The sequence below is a fragment of the Rhodnius prolixus genome, unplaced genomic scaffold (genome assembly GCF_049639745.1).
Source record: "Rhodnius prolixus isolate KJV_2025 unplaced genomic scaffold, Rpr scaffold_2, whole genome shotgun sequence".
NCBI classification, from domain to species: Eukaryota; Metazoa; Arthropoda; class Insecta; order Hemiptera; family Reduviidae; genus Rhodnius; species Rhodnius prolixus.
In genome coordinates, this window is record NW_027411592.1 from 18118627 (window position 1) to 18140912 (window position 22286).

Genomic DNA, 22286 nt, shown 5'->3' on the forward strand with positions numbered 1-22286 from the left:
TATGAGCCTTTAATGGTGTAATAAGCCTGCCTTGCAGTGCCTTGGAGAACTTGATCTTACCCGTGCCCTAGTAACAGGTGGAAGAGCAGTGTAGGAAGTGGTCTTACGAACTGAAAAGTACAAAGTACATTTAGACACCAGCGCTTCTTCATTTATAAACGAAAACGTCATACTAATCAAACCGAATAGTCTAACCAACTAGTTTAGAGGATCAATGTTAAGTTAAGCTAAAATTAGGTATTTAAATTGATATCTGAATCAGTGAAGGAACTGTAGTCAGAAAGAACACAGTAATTCCCTAGTTACATTTCCAGTGCCACTTTCTTGTCGGAGACCAACAATATGGTCCATCAATAAGCTTTCTGCAATCTTGAAGACGCTCTAGCACACCACACCTAGTCAAGAAATGTGCACCCTTATCTGGCCAAAACTGTTGACGCTGGAGACTTAAAAAATTAACACTTTCGAGGGACTCTTGTTCCTTTACCCTAATTAAGAATTAGGCTCAAAACAACAGAAAGGCTATTTCTTTGTAAAATCTAACGCTGAATTTATGTGATTCATCCATAGTAATCAATTTTTACTCATTAAAAAATCTGTATTTTAGTCTTCAGAGCAGGTGGTGGGAAGTTGGGAAGACTAGAAAATTGGAAATTCAAGAGAGAACCAATTGAGGTGGTCAAGGAATACAAATATCTTAGTATAAAAGTAACACCTTCTTTGCAATTGAAGTCACATTGGGATAACAGGGCGAGGCAGGCTGTGTTGGGATTGAACAGTGTTTGGGCTGGCCTAATTACGAATGAGTATGTACCGATTCCTGCAAAAAATGGGGTATTTAACTCGGTAACAAGAGCTGTCCTTACGTACGGTTGTCAAATTTGGGGTGCCCAGTACTCGGAAAGATTAAAGAAAGTACAGAGGCTAACATTAAGAGACTGTATCGTCTGCCAAAAAGTACACCCAATTATGTTCTCTACGTAGAAACAGGTGCAAGCCCATTACATGTTTTTACCTTCTCTATAATTTTGAAATACATTAAAAAGAATTTGGAATTGGATGGTAATCGTTTAATTAAACATTTGGCACTGGAAATAATTAGAAAGCAAATTTTGTGGTCTAAAGATTTGACCAATTGGCTTCAAAAGTTGGAATGTGATGTACGTTTAGATTTCCAGTCTCCTGACAGGTTTGGTGCAGAAATTAACAAGATTATTAATACCTTAAATCAGTATTATATTAACTTTAACATTTCTAAAGCTCTTAATAATACGTACCATAAAATTTATAGCAAGTTTTCTTACAAAGTAAATTCCACTTACATTGGTTTGGATGCCTATAGCGTGGGTCTAATTATGAAGATTAGAGGGGAGCTACTTTACCTGAACTATAAGCCATATATTCAAGGAAGAAACTACACATACAGTATGTGCAATATGGGCGTCAATGAAGATGTGTTTCACTTTCTTGGTCACTGTAGAATACTGGGTATTATAAGAAAGAAATTCTTTGACAAGGTGACCTTAAAAGAAAGTGAAATGATTCTGCTGTTGTCTGGCTCTAATTGGCTGCCATTAATTGCCTATATTAAAGAATCTGTGGCATTTAGAATGTTTCTAGTGGCAAATTTCAATTATTAAACCAGATGTAGCTCACCACGTCTCAGATGTAGTTTTGATTATTATTATTATTTAGATTATTATTAGTATTATTATTATCTAGTTCTTCCCTTTAGAGCCCCGATTCTCATTACTTAAATTTAAAAGATTTCTATTTATTTACAGTATTATAAGTTTTGAAAATGTTTTTTTTCTTTAAAACGTTAAGCCACAATTTCCTGACAGACGATTGTACTCACGTCAGTATTCATACAATTAAAATGTGTAATTTTTATTTTTTTTTAAATATGATAATAAAGTTTGTTTTCTATCTATCTATCTATCTAAAAAATCTGTATTGCTGAATGTTGAAGTGGACTGTACCTTCATGATTCTTGTTGCATTAATAATTGAGTGTGAATATTTTAATAAAGTGTTCCACAGTGCATATTAAATTATTTAGTTATTACAAGAGCAGTATATAAGAAAGTCTATCAGAACTGTAGCGACAAAAAAACATTAACAAACCTATGAGCTGAAGGATGATAATAATGAAACTAGCTGTAATGTCGTAATTAAGTGAAATACTTGAGTGTGCACTCGGATTTCGTAGGCAATTTTATATCTGGAACTGATTTTAAATCGATATAGGCTTTTATATAGATAGACACTTCAGTGGTAGTCGGAAAAATGAGGAGAAAATAATATTTCATTGCGGAAATTGATTTATAACAAGGGCAACAGTTGAAGGTTAAGCGCAGTGGCTAATTTTGTCTGAAATTAGAGTGCCCGATTGGTTCAGAGAAGTAATAAAATTTAAACTTTCCGCGATTACTGGTCTCTGAATATGCTGGGAAAAAATGGAGTTCAAATTATTTTTTAAAATTCCGTAAAAATTTTTTCCTCTCAGCTAAATGTTCAAACATTTTGAGGATTAAAGGGTGGAATTGGTTAAAAGTGATATTTAATTGTAACTTTTGATCTCTGGGTATGACAGAAGTAATTAGTTATTTAAAGCATCAATCGCATTTGGGCCAGTTAATATTATTTCTAAAAAAGATAGAATAAGTTTAGCTTTCTACAATATAACTAAGTACAAGTTAAGTTTTAGGTTACTTTTCTAGTTTTTTTAGTTGGGAATTGGCATGGTAAAACAGGAAATGAAGTTTAGTTTTTAAAACAAGGAAATGAAATAGTCTTATTTTAAGAAAACATAAATTTTAAATATTATACTTAAAATACTCGAGGGGAAAAAAATATTATATTTTAGCGAATAATAAAATTGTTATATTGAATGGAGAATTAAAATACGTTCAAGATCACCAGCAAGAGGTATAATTCAAAAACATAATACACAAAATAATTTTTGCGAGATGATAAATTTAATTTAATCTATTCCAGCTTCTGCATTAATATGTAAATCGGCTGCCTGCTCAGAAACGCCAACACAACTTCTTAAACATTTATCAAAGCAAGGCAAAGCTTCCCAAATAGTTTTACCCTAAATCTTTTGTGATGGATGCAATATCCCCACCAACTGGACACTATATAACTACAGTTTTGTTATATTTGAACATTCCACAAATTACTGGATAAACTTTTATGAAGATCACAAGTAGTTTAGAATACTCATTAAACTTAACATATGCCAAAATCTAATGGTGCAGCTAGCGCTGCTGGTGTTACTTTCAGCATAAATTTAAAAAACAAAAGAAACCTATGTGACTGGAATCAGCGATAAAGTAATTCATTCGTATCATAGGACAGTTAGAAGCGGGTTTTGGTCTAGTGGCTACGAGCGTAGCTTTGTGGGAGATCCCCAGTTCGAATCTCGCGTAAATCTACTTTTAATTTTTTAGAAAAAATGTTTATAGTAAAGTATTTGTGTACACAATACCTAACTGGTAGTTTGAGGTTAGGCCCAGCCTTAAAAAAAACAAAAACTAGGCGATTACTGCACTTTATCTTTACCTTTAAAAGGTAGAACTGTAAAAATGCATTTTCCCCAGAAATAGTTTCTGATTACAGGTAATTAGCTAAGAGAGGTTAAAAGCGATACCAACAGCTCGCGTTCCGCTTTCCGTCCACTGAGAGTATGAACTCGGAGCTGCCCCTAAATTGAACATGCAAGACTTACGTACATACGTATATCTGATGGCACTCAGCAATCGAGCATTGTCACGCTTACCACAGCTAACATAATTCTCACTGCCTTTCTCAACAAGATTTAGGCTGCCACAAATCAATCAATGAATAACAAAATTATATATAAATTTTATATTTATGGGCAAACGCCCAACCTGGAATCCACATACTAGGACTCAAACGGAAAGAACTGAACAGACGATTCAAACTTCTCTCTAGACTTCTCGACAAGTGATCTAAACTCTTACTACAGAATAAACGACTAATATACACAATATGATACTGAAACCTGCCTGGACTTACGGAATGGAACTTTGGGGCTCAGCCAAAGCTTCCAATAACTACAGAAACCAATCCTTCCAGTCAAAAAGCACTCCGTAGAATCGCTAATGCTCCTTACTTTGTTTCTAATCATACCTTGCACCGAGATATCCTTGTTCCTTATGTTTCAGAAACTGTAAGATCCCGTAACATTAAATTCCAAACTTCAATTACCTCACATCCCAATCCTGTAGTAGCTCAACTTACTACTCTACCAGGGAATCCTGCCAGGCGGTTGAAGCGCACGTGGCCACGCGATCTTTTTATTTAATGAAGTAAGTGCCAGTGCACAATATTGAACTGTACCTCTTTGGGAGTTTCACCAATGGGTGAATTCTCCCCTCATGCTATTCATGTACTTATCTATTATGTTGCATTAGATTCACTTATTGCAGAAATATACTGCAGCTGTGAAAATAAAGTAAAAAAAAAAAATAATATTGACATAAGAGAGGATTAAACATACCTTGTAACCGAGATAGGCAAGTAGCAAGGCTTCTGTCAGTGATATACTGGCCAGTATCACTTGCACAATCCATAACATCAAAGGACGTTTCACCCAAATTATTGCATCCCAATTGATGATCGGGTTCTCTTGGAAAGCCTCCTCCGTCAGGTTGTATGATGCGATAAATTCTGTCTTGTTCGACACTGAACAGCCATAGCTGTAAAAATATTCGACTTTGAGTTTAATTTATTATGAAAATATAATTTATACATCAACAATAGAGTAGTAAAAAGTAAAAATATGTGAGCATAGCATTAAAAAAAAAACGGTTATTAGAAAAATAACATTTACATACGTACGTCGCTTAAATTAATAAAAAATATGAATAAAATACAAATATTTTATTTTTAAATAATTAGAATAGTATTATTCTAAATTACTGGAGAACTGATGGGAGAGAGCGCTAATTAGGAAAGTGCAATACAGAGGCCTGTAAAATAAAGAAATTTGGAAAGAATATTCAATGTTTGGTGTTACTATCAATGTTTTAGCTCAAAGAAGCTCCAATGAGGCATTATTATGGAAACTAACTCTTTCAAAGCAACAAAATATCAGCAAAGACTTGTACACACTGACATGACGATCTGATTGTCTCAAAACAACTAAAACTAGCATATTTTTCCAGCGGATATCCCTTTCCTAACCTTACTCCTAGCAGAAGAGAACTATCAGGTCTATGGAAAAAGAGAGAATTCAACAATGAAAAAGAATGTTTTTTTTCTGATTTGGGCAATACTCATTCCTATCTAACTAGACTTTCGTGGCAATATCACTAAAATTTAATGTGACCTTTGACTATAGAAGTAATAGCAGGAAACACAACATCTAATAAGCTTTTAATCAGGATGAATGGGTCACAGCCAGATCAATAATGGCTACTTCCACTCAATCAAGGAGAACTGAGAAATAAGAGGCTGATTGATTGCATAAATGATGAGTTTTACTTATCACTGGATTTTCCCACTTACAGATGGTCTAATCCTGGACCATATCATTTACTAAGCAAACCTGTAACAGGACACATAATTTCTAAAATCGACAGTTTTCACATTGAATTTGAGCTAAACAGTCTCATCATATTTGACCCATAAAATGTTTTTGAAAGTACAAGGGGCGCAGAATCTGTTTATAAATGTATTCAAGATATTGCAAAAATTAGTTAAAAAAATGTTATTATTAATAAAAAATAGTCTGAAAGAGAAATTATGATCTAAAATTTAAACTAAGTATGAACTATTTACAAGAATATTTGAAAATTTAAACAACAATAGGAAAAGGGAAGGGATTAGCTATGCGGTTAGTGTACTGGATATCAACGCGGAGGTCCCGGGTTCGAATCCAGCTGCTGACCCTTAGATTTTCTCTTCCTAGGTGCTTCTTACAGCTCACTGTCCGGTAACGAGAGAACACTGTCCGAAGGCCGGTAGTGCACTGAAAAAAGCTCCGGGCGCAAATAACCTTAGATATGTTGACGCGCCTTAAATCATTAAAAAAAAAGAAAAATAAAAAGAAAACTAGTTAAGATCTTAAAACTATTCGAAAACTGAAAAGTTCTCAGACCAATTTCAATAACATAAACTCAAATCGAAATTAAAATTTTAAAAATTAAAGGCTCGCATCCTGCTTCTTTAGTTTTAATCGCATGTGGTAAAAAATAGGGGTAAAGAAGTTAAATAAATGTACGATATCTTACTTCATCATTTCGTGAGGATAATATCTGAAACAATACACTGACAGGTCTTTAAACACTATTACGAAGTTATTTATTTAGATTCAAACGATAAGGAATTGCCTGTCTATCAAAGCCAATTCGTCATCGAAATTAAAGTCAAATCAATTATAGTGTAGCAATTTTATTGAACCACAAGTATATTTACAGACAAGTAATGGGCCAATTTTTCAGACAGGCTTTACGTTCAACTACCGAATTAGGAGTCGTTGACGGAAATGACTAGCAAACAAAAATTACTATAAATTTCTCATATTAGCCATTAAAAGTCAAATTGGGAACCGAACCCAATACCACTTCTTAGTTTTGCAGGCCTTGTATAAACCACCCATCTATCATGTTGCCACCATAAGTAGTTTCGTAAATTTTTAAAAAAAAATGTTTCTTTAAAAAACTGCAACGATTGTTGCAACAAGCAAATGTAGTACGTACATGATTAAAAAAATACCAGGTGAAAATATACAAGCGGAGAAGACACCCAGCAGTGTCATTCCATTATCGTGGACATATGTATGTTCTTATGACAGTGAGACCGTCTTCTCTTCAATCTTCTTGGAGTTTTACATGGCATTGTAGAAATTGTTCGATTAGAGGGTTAGGTTAACGAGAAATGAGTAAAAGAAAAAATATAAATTTATAAACTGTCCAACGTTTTTAGTTTAAGGTAAACGTTAATGCTATTTCTGGCATTTTTTTAAAAAATGGGTTATTTAACAGCAGCTGCCTTTTCTCTCTGTTGCCATCCTCCAACCCAAACCCAAAAAACCCGTCCATCCTCCATCATCCTGTCGCCTATTCGGTGTTCCTATTATGGGGCTTTTTTTTTCCAAGCGTATCCATCCGCTCCATAAACATAACTTCAGTTTCAATGTACCATCGCCACCGAGTTATTGATATCTTCCCATCAGCTCTTGAGAGAAAGCAGTATTCCAGGGTGTGAACCTCAACACTGCACCGGATTCGATGTAGAGAGGCATATGGCTGCTGAGGAAACTCAAGAAAATCCTGGCCTTTGTTTATTGCTTTGTAATAAACCGTTCCTACTAGAACTACTCGAGCTCTACTTCATCCACTTTATTTCCCAATCTACGAAGGAAATTTTTTCTTGCATCTCTCCTTATACCATCTCACCCAGCCAAAGGTTTTTTGTTCTAGAATCAAACGACTGTAGCCTCTGATACGAAACATTCGGAAGAAATCCGTAAACGGAATTGATTTGACGATAAGGAAGTGATTTTTCAGTTTTTCCCGATTTTCACTAATCTATTGCACAATATTTTCCCAATCAATACCGATAAATATTATTTTAAATTTCTCCCCAGGTGTCAGAATTATTTCGAAGGAGTGTTTTATTTATTTCTTCGCCGCTTAATGATTTCATTTATGATCAACGACTGAATAGAGTTTCATTAAAGTAGTGATGAAATCCGTAAACAATATAAAAATATCTATACTTTTATTTGAAATATGTTTTCAAACAAATAATAATATAATGCGGGTTTTTTAAATTTTGGATGAAGGAATGTATGACCTTTAAAAGTTATTACGGTTGGCAAGGTAAAACTAGAATAGTGTCTGTACACATCAGTCAGTATAAGCTGGGCTCTTTATTACCTTTTATAACAGCAAGAGTACCTGACACTTTTTTTATCTCTATAGAAAATTGCCTTTTTGAAGAATATTGTTCACAGTAATTGTACTGTCCATGTATGAAGAGCAAACAAGAAACTTTCGTGAGCGTTTAATTAAAAGAAAAAAAAAACACAGAACTTTTTATCTTGAAATCCAATCAAGCTAAATTTTTTAAACTATTTATAGTGCCACTCTGTAATGTAATATTTCCGGGGGGTTGTTGTGGTCTATTTTTATAATAAAATAATTAATTGCATTACTAGATACTTCTCCTAATTGGTCACGTGAGGTCTGTGTTACCACTTCATTCGAGAGAGAGGTAAAATAATTAAAAAGCGGATTTAATAAATAATTTAAAATACGAATTCACATAAAAACTATAGTCCAGAATTTTTGTTCATTGCCATAATAGATGGAACTGTTCACTTAAAAAGTAGATTCATAAATTTGAAGCTGAACGTTAGGTTCATGGTCAGTCTGGAGAGGAACATTTCACACAGGACTTTAGAACTTTAACTTAAAACCATTATCGTAAACGATAAATAAATTTGATATCGCTAACTTTATAATTTCTTAAACTTTGTTATCGTTGGGAAAACTTAGCCTTTATTTATTGTCAGAATAATGGAAGTATTGTTTCCTGGCAGACCAGGTACTGGTCCATTCTTTTTGTTATAAAAGGTAACAATTATTTCAAATAATTTTATCAACTCCGAGTACAACTAATCAAAGGAATTCTCATTTTTTATGTTTTAGTAAAAATTAAATGTACAAAATTTCAGAGAAGAGGGGTTTTGGGTTTTTCCGATCAAACACTGATTGAATAATGTAAGATTTGATTATAATGTAGAGATAATAAAATCAAGATGTTTCTAAAACCAAAGAAATTTTCATGGATCTCGTGAGGATGTAACAGAATTGCACTGATACAAAAATATTTTGATTTTAGTAGATGCATTAACCCCAACTATCATGAAGAGCTTTCCATTAGTTTGTTGATAAAGTACAATCAGTTTTTGGAAGTATAAAATTCCTGCGCAGATTAAACATCGTGCTTTGGTTCACTAACTTTTTAAAGTACTTCTCGCGGAAATGTTTTTAACCATATCATGTCTTAGCACTCACTATCCAAAACCAATTGCATTAGCAGAAATTTCAGTCAAGAAAGTCAAGAAATTATTTGAAACAGCATTAGATACTGGCGAAGTCCTAAATCTTGTTTAACTTATCCTCGAAGTACTGTCTAGATAAAGAAACATTCATTAGTTTCAAATTTACTGAGTCGAAAGTTTCGTTAAACATTCCTTGTCGCTTCGAAAGTCTGTAGCCTAACATCACCATATACTGACTAAGTCAGACAATACACTGGTCGAAAACAGAGAGAAATTAAATTAATTCTATGACCGAAGTGCAAAGAACCCTTCTAACCTACAAACTGAACAAATTTTCATTCTCCAACCTGGTCGAGTCCTAGGGTTACCCTGGATGTTTACGGTAACAAACGTACTTATATCGTGTAAAAGAGTGAAATGTAAACTCAACTGAATGAATCCAAGGCGAAAAATTTACCTTCAAATTCATGATAGCAAACCAAAGAAAACTTTTGGATGTTCCTTTCAAGTCTGAAGAGAATAGAACTAGGTCTGGAGATGATCAATACCTCCCCAAAAAGCCATTTTAAATAAGGGGGTATATGTTGTAGATGGTAAATTATAAGATTTGTTCCTTCAGGAACTGTACTAAACATGCGCCATGAGAGAATGGGGATCCAATAGAATGTGGAATTTCCAATACATATGTCGGCTGTTCCATGAGATACAAAACCTACTTCTAACAGATTTCCGATGGAAAGTAGTCATAGAACCAAACTATATGGGAAATCCATTCCATTTTTCCTGCTGTGGGTAGGTTTAAAGAAAAAAATAGGTGCAAAGTAATTGAATTTTCCGACCCAACCAAATTTCAAATCGAATTGAAACCAGTACATGGATCAGACATGCACACAAGATAATCATAAATCAATTGGCTCCTTCCCTTATGCCAACTCTGACAAAGGTGGTTATTTTAGCTTATTGGGTGGTACCTACACTTACTATAAGATATACGCTGCGTTCTAGAAATTAGGTCACGTTGTCAAATTTCTTTTCTTTGACGCTCTCTTTTATCGTAAAGCTAAAAATTGAATTGATACAAGCAAGGGAGGAGTCTTGCGATTTGGCTGTCGAGTTACAAATAAACGACATTTCTGATAGGGCTGGTGCTGGCCTCTGCATCTGGGGACCCCAATTCGGGCTCAGATGGGAACTCACCAGCCTTGACCTTGGTAATAACAAGCGGAGTTGGCTGCCATTGAGATGGCAGCTACCTTACTCCGCTGGAAGGGATTTGGCGGTACTGATATTAGGTTTAGTAGTCAATTCTTGCCATGCTGCTCTCAATTTGTTGAGAGGTTTAATCACACCGACATGCTTAGGCCCCTGGTCATTCCGGGATTCCGGGTAACGAACTTGCTGATGAAAAATCTAAGGAAGGAGCTGTGTTGATTACAATGACTCAGCCTATTAACCCTGTATCCTATTGTCATTGTCGGATGAAGGTGGAGCAGTGGATTTTGAAAGAAAACCGCAAACGGTGGAGACCCCGAGCTGATTGCCGACAGGCTAAACAAATTAATGGCCTGTGGTTGGCTATAGCAGGTCCCGGATCCGCCAGTTGGTTCAGGTGTTGAGTGGACATGCAAATTTAGCGTATCATCTTTTTAAATACAACCTTACCCCAGTCGCCAATCTGTGCCGTCTGTGGTGAGGCCAATGAGACTGTGCGGCACTTTGTAGAGGTGTATCCTGTATCCTGGTGCTGGCCTCTCCATTAAATTAAATTCAAAACCGAGATTCCCCATCTTCTAAGTTTATTCAGTGCACTCGGCGATTGAGTCGCCACGCTCCCTAGTGTCCTGTTGCTACTTTATTAGTTTATTGTATTGCCTTCTGGAAATTTTTAGCGGATTTGTTTGTTTTGAAACCCCGGTGCCTCTTATGAGGTGACAGTGGGCGGGGAACAATGGGCATTTTGAATTGCCTGCGTCTTAATACAATCTAGTTTATAAACATCTATTTCAACTTCAAAATATGTTTCTAAAGTTTGCAAAATAAGTTTGAAGTTTGCTAATAGAAATTTATAAATGTAGAATTTCACTTTTGAATGACACTTTTAGTAAAGTACTTAAAAAATCAGAGCACAAAAACTGGACTGTATTTTATAATACGGATCGGAGGTCATACTACTAAAGAGACTGTAAGCTGGTATGAGAAAGCAGAAGATGTCTGCCTGAAATACCATCTTGTCCTGAGAAGAACAGTTAGACCCTTCTGGATCCGAGACTGAGGTCTGTTTGTGGGTCCTAGGGGGCTCGTAAAATGGTCATACAGTGCGACTGAATCTAGTTAGAGACACTGTTCTTTTTTATAAGGTTTAGTGTTTCTCCAGCTACCGTTTTTGCGTAGTATCTCCTTATTTGACCATGAAAACATCTAAAACTAACAACAACAATACTGTCAGTCGAGATATAAGAGACTCCTCTCTTGTTATCGCCTACCAAAAAGGCTCAAATAACTTGCAAAATGTCTCGCCAGAGTTAGTGACTGGGCCCTATTGTGCATTGGAGCATAAATTACTAGACCGCAAGTTGTTGAGAATGTTTGGTATTTAAAAGTCGAAAAATTCTTGAAATTAAAATACATAAATTTAGCAAGCACCTTCTTAACAATAATTTGGGAATTTCTCACCTCTACCGTTCTTATAAAAGTTCTACAAACCATTTTACCTGGACAATCTACACTGCTTCTCACGTTACGATCAACACGATGAGCCTCATCTACAAGTAGTTTTATTTATATATTTTCATTTTTGTTCACAAAAAGTTTCATGTTCACATCTTCAAGTTTTTTCCTTTGAACTCTAATTTATATGTATGTATGCGTAAGCTTCGAAAAGAAATTAAATTTATCGATACGTTAGCGTTCATTCATTTTCCGCTAAGCTTCATAAAAAATATGAAAGTAATTATAAAGGATGGAAGACGAAGTTCACACAATACTAATACAGGCCAAAGGAGTTAAGCATTTTGTTTTTTTGTATTTATAAATATGTAAATCTCGAAAATATGTTTCTAAAGTTTATAGAATAAGTTCTAAGTTTGATGATAGAAATTTATAAAAGTAGGATTTTATTTTTGGCTGATTCAGCAGTGAAACTAAATTGAATACTACAGTTAGGAGGAAGATCTCCTTCTGGGGTCCCAGGGACTCGCGAAGTAGTCTTACATAAAAGAGTATGAATCTAAAATATATTTAAAATAATAAAGTCAAAAAAATTAATTTCAATGTGAAAAACTTTCCAACATATTTAGAGCAAATTTATTAATTATTTTTAATTGGTTTACAGCTCAAGACCCATCTCCACCTCTTGGTTAAGAACGATGGTACTACACTTTTTTAGGCTGTGGAATACGTATATGGGGTACACCAAAATAGTTCCTATCAGACACTTTTGTGAAACAATATGTGGATGTAAATTCAATTTTGGTAAAATTTTTTGTTTAAAATACTGACGTTTAAATAGTTCAAAGACATAATAAAAATTCTGATGTAATGAAGTAGACATTAGTTTGGTCACCATTATTCTAGAATAAATCTATTCACATAAATCTGTTCAGAAATAAATCCTCAAGAAGTGAGCCTTTTAACGAAAATGACTTAAAAGAGAATAGTTTTGAAAAAAAGGAAACCAAAATTAAAAAATAAAGTAAAAAAGTGAACTTCTCTTCCGAACGGAAAATGAAAAGATATTTTATTCAACAGTACCTGTATCCTAGACCTTTTTATTCTACGCCAAGCATTTTTTAGGCATTCTTAATAAAAAAAACAAAAAAACTAGAGAATTATAAACAAATTTAACCAAAAAAGAAGTAACACTGTTAGCGTACAATTGTTTATTCAAGTGGGAATAAAAATGTTGACGCAGTAGTAGTATTAGGGGAAAGTGCCAAGTAGGTTTCATTCAACATAAAACCGTCGGTTAGGGAAGGAAGAACAGTGGCCAGGAAACAAGCTGGATTACTCCAGGCTGTATGATTTAGTAGCTGCATACATGAATGCTGTACGCTGTTCACTAACTGTGTACATAATATGCCACATACGTAATCTCCTGAGTATCTCATGCGTGTTTATTAGCTTAGTTTTTAGAATAAAACTAACTGCACCGAGTTCTATTTCACTCACTTTATTAATTGAGGGCATTTATTAATGATTAACAACCCAAAATGTATTAATCTGCCACTCCTAGAGCTAGATTATATGTAGTTCGCACAGACCTGTGGAAAGTCTGCAATTGCAGATTATTTATTGGATGTAGCCAAAGAGATAACTACCTACAAAACATTCATACCTAGAGCATATTTTGAATTTTAGATTTGTAGCCTCTTGTTATGAGAATTTAAACCTAGACTATGCAGGATATCCCAGTACAAAATAAAAGGCTGATGGAATAAATGTTATCTCTTCAGGAATCAGAGCAAACGATTGAGACTTGCAATCATTTGAATTTTATAAGCAAAAAAATTATAAAGAAATATGTAATTAAAATAAGGGATTCAATGGGGCCAAGCAGCTGGATTCAAACCAGCGGTCTCCGCGTTGGAATCCAGTATTCGCTAACCTATGAGCTAGCTAGCTACTCGCTTCCCTCATATCCTGTTATATCTAATATAGCAGGGAAACAGAAACGAAAGGGTCCCCAACGTAAGAATGCCTATCTCATTGAACTGTACGAAATGTTACAGAAGCGTGCCCGACTCTGGAAAAGTTCAGAAACAAAAATTAATCTTACAGTTGTCCATAAAAGTATACTTTCGTAAGGATGAACAATGTGTGCGCAAAAGTAAAAGGTATTGTGCTAATTTCTTCTACAATTTATTATTTGATAAAAAACTGGTTTTAACCCTCCATAGGGCGCAACTAATCTGCGAGATTAATGACCCAAATAACTGTAAATTTCATCAAAAGTGTTTTGGAAACGTATGAAAAAATTTCAGTTTAAGTTTTTCTTTAAACACTGTGGAACAGAACATTAATGTGAATAGAAAAATCAGTGATCCCTAATTTTGAGATGCACATTTATGAATGAATGTGTGAGATGGTTTATTAGCATTATCCAAGAAATTTTTTACGCATTGATGCCCGCTATGTTCAGAAAAGTGTTAATAATGACCATGAACCATCTCCGAACGCTTCTGTCGACGTTGTCACCATAACGCCATAAAATATTATGGCTCCCTCGTCTAACACTAGAAGTAGGTTTTTTTATCCGATAATTTGGTCACTTAAAATCATCCGCATCATGGTCTTCTAAAAATTAAAAAAAAAAGCTTGTTTGGTGTCCGAATCCCCTTCTCTTTCTTCTATTCAATATTATTCAACAAAAGACACTCCTTGCAAAAATAGTCAATAAGTAGAAAACTGTCTTTTAAATGATAATATGTACTTAGTAAAAGTTTTTGATAAGAAAGCTTGAAAAATTTCAATACCCAAAGAATAAGACCATCGGGCGCAACTAATCTGACAGATTACGCGGACGCTAAGTAACACCACATAACTCAGAGTAAAACACCGACAGGCCGTTCGGTTAGAAGGTAAAAGAGGAAGCTACTGAGGGCAATGGCTCATTCAAAGAAATACCTGAGTTGCTATCAGCAAGAAAATGCCCTCTTCATCTCACACATTAAATGCGCCCGATGGAAGGTTTTAAAAGGGCTTATATATATATATATATAAGCTTATATAAGTTAAATATAGCTTATAGTTTCTCAAGCACATAAGATTTTATTCAGGTTTTGGTGTAATACGTGAACGTACGTAGGTTTTATTCTAGAAAGTATTTACTAAATTTAGGATTAATTAGAGGTTTATCTGGTTTCGTAATTCGGGGATTTCCTAGGCCCATTTTGCTGCAATTATTTACTTTTACCAGCAAGAGAAAAGCAAAAGGTAGTGTGACATGGGTTTTTATAAACTGCCATCTACTTGTATATTATTTATGAGCCCTTTTTGAAACTTGATTTTTTACAATTTAGGGCAATGGTTTTTTTTATTAAGGGTTACCTAAAAAAATTCATTACCAGTTAAAATTGTTACCTATTCTGTGCTACCTATTTTCTGGTACTTCAATAAAATGACACTAACAAATATTGATTACACTTTAACCAAAACAAACTTTTAAGAAATATTTAACACCAAAACATCGGATAAAATAATATTAATCGAACTTAAATTAGAACTCAAGATTTGACAACTGTTGATTTAGATTAGATTGGACTAGGCGGCCTCAGGGCCTACGCCACTGCGACCCCTTTGGGTCTATTGTGGCTCCCTAACTTTAAAGCTCAGTCTCCAGACCTGTCCTTTTAATTAGACTCTTAATGCTGGAGAGCGACTCTTGGGTAAAGCTCACAGGCCTTGGTTTTTCCTCCCCGAGAAGTAACATCCTTAGCCAAACAAGCCCCTCACACTGGCACAACACGTGCAGTGCTGTTTCCTCCTCTTCCTGACAGAACCTACAGAGGCTATCATCTGCCAGGCCCATGCGATGCATGTGTTTTCTGCGTCTGCAGTGGCCAGTTAATAAACCTACAATCATCCTGATAACCCCACGGCCTTGGCGGATTAATTCTGCAGTCAGCCTCGGCGAATAGCCTTTAATAAACTCCTTCGCCTGTCTCTGTCCAGTGGTGGCAGACCACCACTCCTAAGACCTACTCTGCAACCATAAGTTAATGGTCGCAGTCTTAATACACTTCGGAACCCCAAAACAGGGCTCCGGGCCAACGAAGTATCTCGCAGAGCCTTCCCGGGCCAATAAATCTGCCGCTTCGTTACCCTTATGTCCTGAATGACCAGGTACCCAGACCAGAAAGACCTTATTTTGGTCACTAATTTCCTTCAGGGCACCCAGACAGTCCCAAACCAGTTTTGAGTTAACCTGATAGGAACTAATTGCCCGTAGAGCAGCCTGACTATCCGAGAAAATTACGACTTTGGAATTAATAATTCCTCGCCCTTCAATCTCGGTAGCACAGAACCTAATTGCAGCCAGCTGAGCCTGAAAAACTGTAGCTAGCTTCCCTAGGCTAACCGAAAAGCTACATTTCGGCCTCACCCCGTACACTCCCGCTCCCACTCCCTCCTCCATTTTGGAGCCATCAGTGTACCACATTGAATCTCCCACCTCTGGGGGTCCATGTCTCCAAGCCTCCCGGTCACCAATACAGACTTTGAACGGCTTGTCGAAGTTATATTTGGGAGTCATAGAATCCGAAGGCAGGCCCAAAATAGAATCGGCCTCCAGCTCCTCATATAACTCTTGATATGCTCCTCCATGCCTGACGGTAATAGGAGCTTGTCCTTCCATAAGCCTAACGACAACGGCCCTTGCAACGCCTTGAATGTATTAGAGAACGTGAAATACTCCGACAAAGATTCATAAATCCTCTAACCTTCTTAATAATTTAGAGCTTCAGCTGTAAATACAACAAAACCACATCTTAGGCCACAAATAAACAAATAGAGTACATCAAACTCATTCTGCTTTAGCCGAAAGCTTAACGTAAATTCTAACGCTTTTTGATAATTTAGATTTATCTATTTATTATTTTCGTGGCCTTGTTTTTGTTTTGTTTTTTTCTAACATATAAGTGATATTAATTAAAGGAATATCTAAAACAAAATTAAGACGATTTAGAAGGTATTAATTGTGGTACATAGTTATCTAATATCTAAACTAACCTAAGTGATATTAATTAAAAGAATATCTAAAACAAAATTAAGACGATTTAGAAGGTATTAATTGTGGTACATAGTTATCTAATATCTAAACTAACCTAAGTGATATTAATTAAAAGAATATCTAAAACAAAATTAAGACGATTTAGAAGGTATTAATTGTGGTACATAGTTATCTAATATCTACATTATTAAAAAAAAATCAAAAGGAGTTCACTATATTATGAGAAATTTGTTTAAAATTATATTAACAATAGCCCAAAAGATTTGGCTTCAATTTTTGTAGTTTCATTCTTAAAATGCATTTGTTTTGCTGAATGTTGAATTCAACTTTTTACCTTTTTCAGGAATAAATGTATTGCCGGATAATTTAATGTTGAAAAGGTACTTTTTCAAGCTACGCCTGATCCTGTTTAAGGCATCTCTGTGGTTTCCGCCCTTTTAACATTCGGCAATTAGTTTGTAAGTAAAGTGAGACGTTTCAGCTAGTTCTGAATCCCCTCTAAAATTTATGCCCAATTTTTTAATACTGCTTTTAGTGAGAACACAAACTTTAAATAGAGACTTCTCTAAACTGTTTTCTAACTAATCACAAAAAACAATAAGATTCTATCTAGATAAGTTCCATAACTGCATATTTTATAAGGTATTAATTGTGGTACATAGTTATCTAATATCTAAACTAACATAAGTGATATTAATTAAAAGAATATCTAAAACAAAATTAAGACGATTTAGAAGGTATTAATTGTGGTACATAGTTATCTAATATCTAAACTAACATAAGTGATATTAATTAAAAGAATATCTAAAACAAAATTAAGACGATTTAGAAGGTATTAATTGTGGTACATAGTTATCTAATATCTGTATTATTATACGAAAAATTCTAAAGGAGTTTACTATAGAAGGAATTTAGATAAATAGCTCGTATTGCGCATATATATATAAATGATACTCTTTCTTGGATTTTTCTTACACACTGTTCGCCAGTAATGTCATGGTAGTAAGGCAACTGTAGCCCAGATGAGGAAGTATGATGGTGATAATAAGTAAATTTTGAGAGATCTGTGAACCAAGAGTAAATTATGCTTTAATATAAATAAAGTTTTATAAATTCGATCCGTAATTTGCTAAGGCATGACTGAGTAAAAAAGTAAAGTAATACCCTATTTTTTCAAATGGGCTAAACGTCCAACTCCTAAATTAGGTGTCATGGACGGGGGAATGAGGATTATGCTTTATAGTACATCTTACTGATTAAATAACAGTGGCTATAAGCCTGTACTCGGACTGCGTATGTCCCATTTCAAGTCCGAACACTCATAAGCATCCAGTACATGAGAGTGGACAAAACGTTTACTTCCAAAGAAGAATAAAAAATGATGGCAACTGAGAAACGGTAGTAACTCCAAAACCCATGGACATTTGATAAATAGAAATATCCTACCTCAATATTTTTTTTCTTAAACGACTCACTGAGAGTCATGCATATAATGTAATGATCAGAAAAAGAGGACCATCTCCTTAGGTGGAGAATCACCTTCCAAAACTAGAGGATACTTTCTCAAATTCTTGGTGAATCGACTTCCAGAAATAATGGAAGAACCACATTGACCAATAGGTGTCAGTGGATAATCAATTGATAGTGACTTTGTAAGTTTACATATTAAACTACCTATCAATGATTAAGTTAGTTTTAATTATTTACTATTTCAGCAGTGACAATGCACTTCTAGCAAAAAGTTACATTACTACAAAAGGCAGGAGTCATAAAATTATTTTTGAAATTATTCAAATAGACGTTTCTAATTGAATTGAATTTGAAAAGTTTATTTACAATTTAAATTTTTTTTATACAAACATATATAAAAGGAGGTTTCAGGCTGCAGTGCCTATATACTCTCCACAACATATTAGTATTTACATTGGTCGATATAAGTCGAACTTAATACTAAGGCAAAAAACTTATAAAAAAAAACCTTACTACATACCTATGCTTAAACCTTCTATGCTTGTATTTTTTATAATTAAGAGAACTTAAGTTATAGTCAACAATACTCTTTATATGTGGGTAGGGACTATGTGTACAGGAAGTTACCAAGTTTTCCGTAGCATTGTAGATAAATGTAGACACGCTGGCAACAGCAAGTGCTGTATGTATGTGTGGTCTATGCGTGTCCATCGGGGATATGGCCCAACTAGCCTTAAGCATTTGTTTTGGACTCTTTGTAACTTCCCGTAATTGGTGCAACAAGTATGGGACCACACAGGGGCTGCATATAGGAGTACGGAACGGATATAAAGATCGTAAATTAGTTTTTTATTAAGAAAATCTATGCTAGAGTTGCGGTTCAAAAGATGGAACAAACTGCACATAATTCCTACCGCTTGATCGCACACTGAGTTTATGTGTTTTGTGGAAGTTAATTTGAAGTCTAACACCAACCCAAGGTATTTAACTTTCTTATTCTACGAAAGGGAGTTACCGTTTGTAAACAAAATAACCTGCGTCTTGGCATGGTTTAGCCTTAATTTCCATTTTGTGAAGTATTTCAAACATTTTTCAAGGGATATCGATAAATGTTTGACTATTGTGTCAACTCTGAATGAAGAAATAAAGAACGCAGTATCATCAACAAAAAGGGAGCAACTGGATTTATAAAACTTTTATAATAATATTAGAAGAAGAATAATAATTCACTAATCATAATGTGATTTTATTCCATTAGATAAAACTACCCTTAATCATACAATTCTCAATTGAATTTTCATATAAATAATGGATTCAGCGACAGTAATTCAAAATCAGATGATATACAATCAGTTAGAACTCAGCTACCACAGAACATGATTGGTAATAATTATAAATATAATATAATATTGATAGGGCTTAATGTGCATAGATGATGACGGTTGAAATCAATTAGGGGCCCTTAGCAACCATCACAATGCTTCAGCAAAATCTTGAACTTGCCAGTGAAGTAAATTCACATTCGCCGTGAACATGGGAATTGTGAACGAATAAGGGAATGGCTGTTAGATTTACAGTTTTCTTCGGTTAGGTCGCCATTAGGAAGTTTAAGTTGAGTTATAACATTAATACGTAATGTGACCCATCCAAAAATTATTAGAAACAAATCTATTAATGAACGAAAAGATTGCCTACATCGCTGACAACTGTAACTCAGATGTTGGCTAGGATAATTATCATTACAGTCACGAATTGAACGTGATAAGCACATATTTATTAGCAAACCAACCGACTCAAGTTAGATCTTGATAGAATTAGGCCATATGTACACATAACGTATGTATCGATTTGTGGTGTTTATTATTACTGTTTATGGCTGCCTTAAGCTTTTTAAAATTCTATCAAGAAAATTGAATGACAACAATTAAAAATAATAAATCATATACATTTTCTTATTTAAGCCAATGCATTATTTAAGGCAACTGTAAACTCTTCAAAGCACGAATTTCTGTGGTCACATAACTTTCAAACCTCGACAGTTTTCAATAAACACTAACGATAGTGCACTTGAGGTTAAACCATAACTGATTACCACGACATGTCTTCACTTTATTATTGGCTTCATCAAAGAGTGTAAATGTAGGGATAAGAATAACCACCTAATAATAGTAGAATGTCCATTCAGCAGCTAAAAACGTGACTTTCACTGGCGATTCATTCACAAAAACAGCCTAGCACATCAATCGATACTTTCACAGAGGAACGAATAATTTCTGGAACTACATATTTTTGACTTAAACCAACAAAATAACTCATATTTCATTTTAAATATTTTTGTTTATTTTAAAAAATATAATTTTAGGAACAAAATCCGGGCAATGTACGCTTGTTGAAGGAAAATAGAAAAGCCAATATATCAAACTGCTATTCTGCTAATTATTCGTCCCGAATGATACATCCCCAAATGTGATCTTTGCAACTGGTTTTTTTTCTTACATCACTGAGATTGCCAACAAACTGATCACAATTAAAAGTCCGATATGTCAAATAGGCCTAAGACGCAATATTACAGCCATCAACAAACGCAATTTCCTAAACAGATCTTGAGTATAAGATTGTTAACATAACCAACATTATACTTGAATAGGATTTATTTATTAGAGAACGTGAAACACTCCGGACCTCCATAACTCAGGCAAAGATACATGAATCCTCTTAGTAATTTAGAGCGGACAGACACTACTTCGCAACTGTAACATTTCAGTAAATACAACAAAACCACATCTTAGGCCACAAATAAACCAATAGAGTACATCAAACTCATTCTGCTTTAGACGAAAGCTTAATGTAAATTCTAAGGCTTTTTGATCATTTATATTTATTTATTATTATGGTGGCCTTGTTTTTTTCTCTAACATCTAAGTGATATTAATTAAAAGAATATCTGAAACAAAATTAAGACGATTCAGAAAGTATTAATTTTGGTACATAGTTATGTAATATCTACATTATCATAAAAAAAATTCAAAAGGGGTTTACTATAGTATGAATTTAGATAAAAAGCTTGTATTGCATATAAAAATGAATCATACTTTCGATTAAAAGTACTACAATCAGACGCAACAGCTTTCAGTATCAGACACGGTAAGATCACAATTACTTAAAGTTATTTTAAGTACAAAACAAAGTTCTATTACGAACTAGCGTGACAAACACGATTGGCAGCATATATATTATATTTAAAGCACATCAATACGTAAGTCCATGGCGCTCGGAACTTTTTTCTGCCAGCCTCTAGACAATTTCTCTAATAGCAGACAACAAAACTGTCTATCGCCACTGGAAAGCGAGCTGTAAGAAGCTCCTAGGTAGAGGAAATCTAAGGACTATCTGCAACTCTAACACACTAACCACTATGTTAATCCCATCCATGCTGAGAAGTATTATTTGAAGTACAAGTACTTACCAGGTAGCATAGATTGGGTCTTCGTCCGTGACAACCCTCAGTATATACAGTAAACATGATAATAGTTTGAAAAATAGATTTGCTATACGAATTCGTAAACCTGGAACAAAACAAAAAAAATAGCAAGATTAATCATTAAACAAATAGTCGCAAAAAAAAGCATAACATAAAAATGAACCATTTAAAAATAACAACCAAGAGATTTCTGGATGGTTCGAGTACATAAAACAGGCAAATGTTCACAAACAGCAAAATTATTAGTGAGCTTACAGTTAAAATATTTTTGCTTTCTACCTAGATTGTACAGATTGTATTAGGAAGGCAACTCCACCAAAAAGGAAAAGGAGCCGCAGGCAATCCAAAATGCCCATTATTCTCCGCCCACCCGTCATTTTATAAGAGATAACGGGGCTTCAAGACCAATAAATCCGGCTAAAGGTTGCCAAACGCCAATATAACAAACTAATAATGTAGCAACAGGACACTAGGGAGCATGGCGTCTCAATCGCCCAGTGCACTGAATAAAACTAGATAGTTCGTTAAGATTACCAGATGCCACAATCCCCGGTAGGGAAACAT

General features: G+C 34.6%; 1 protein-coding gene across 15 annotated transcripts in view; it reads right to left on the reverse strand.

The window, feature by feature from the left end:
* The window catches only part of SLO2 (slowpoke 2), a 508183-nt gene that overhangs the window by 128481 nt on the left and 357416 nt on the right, over positions 1-22286 (reverse strand). For all 15 annotated transcript variants that reach the window (XM_074118329.1, XM_074118338.1, XM_074118335.1 and 12 more), the window contains 2 exons: positions 21708-21807; positions 4531-4729 (listed from right to left, as the gene is read on the reverse strand). In XM_074118329.1, coding sequence (XP_073974430.1) covers positions 4531-4729; positions 21708-21807 — 299 coding nt within the window. The remainder of the gene's footprint in view (positions 1-4530; positions 4730-21707; positions 21808-22286) is intronic.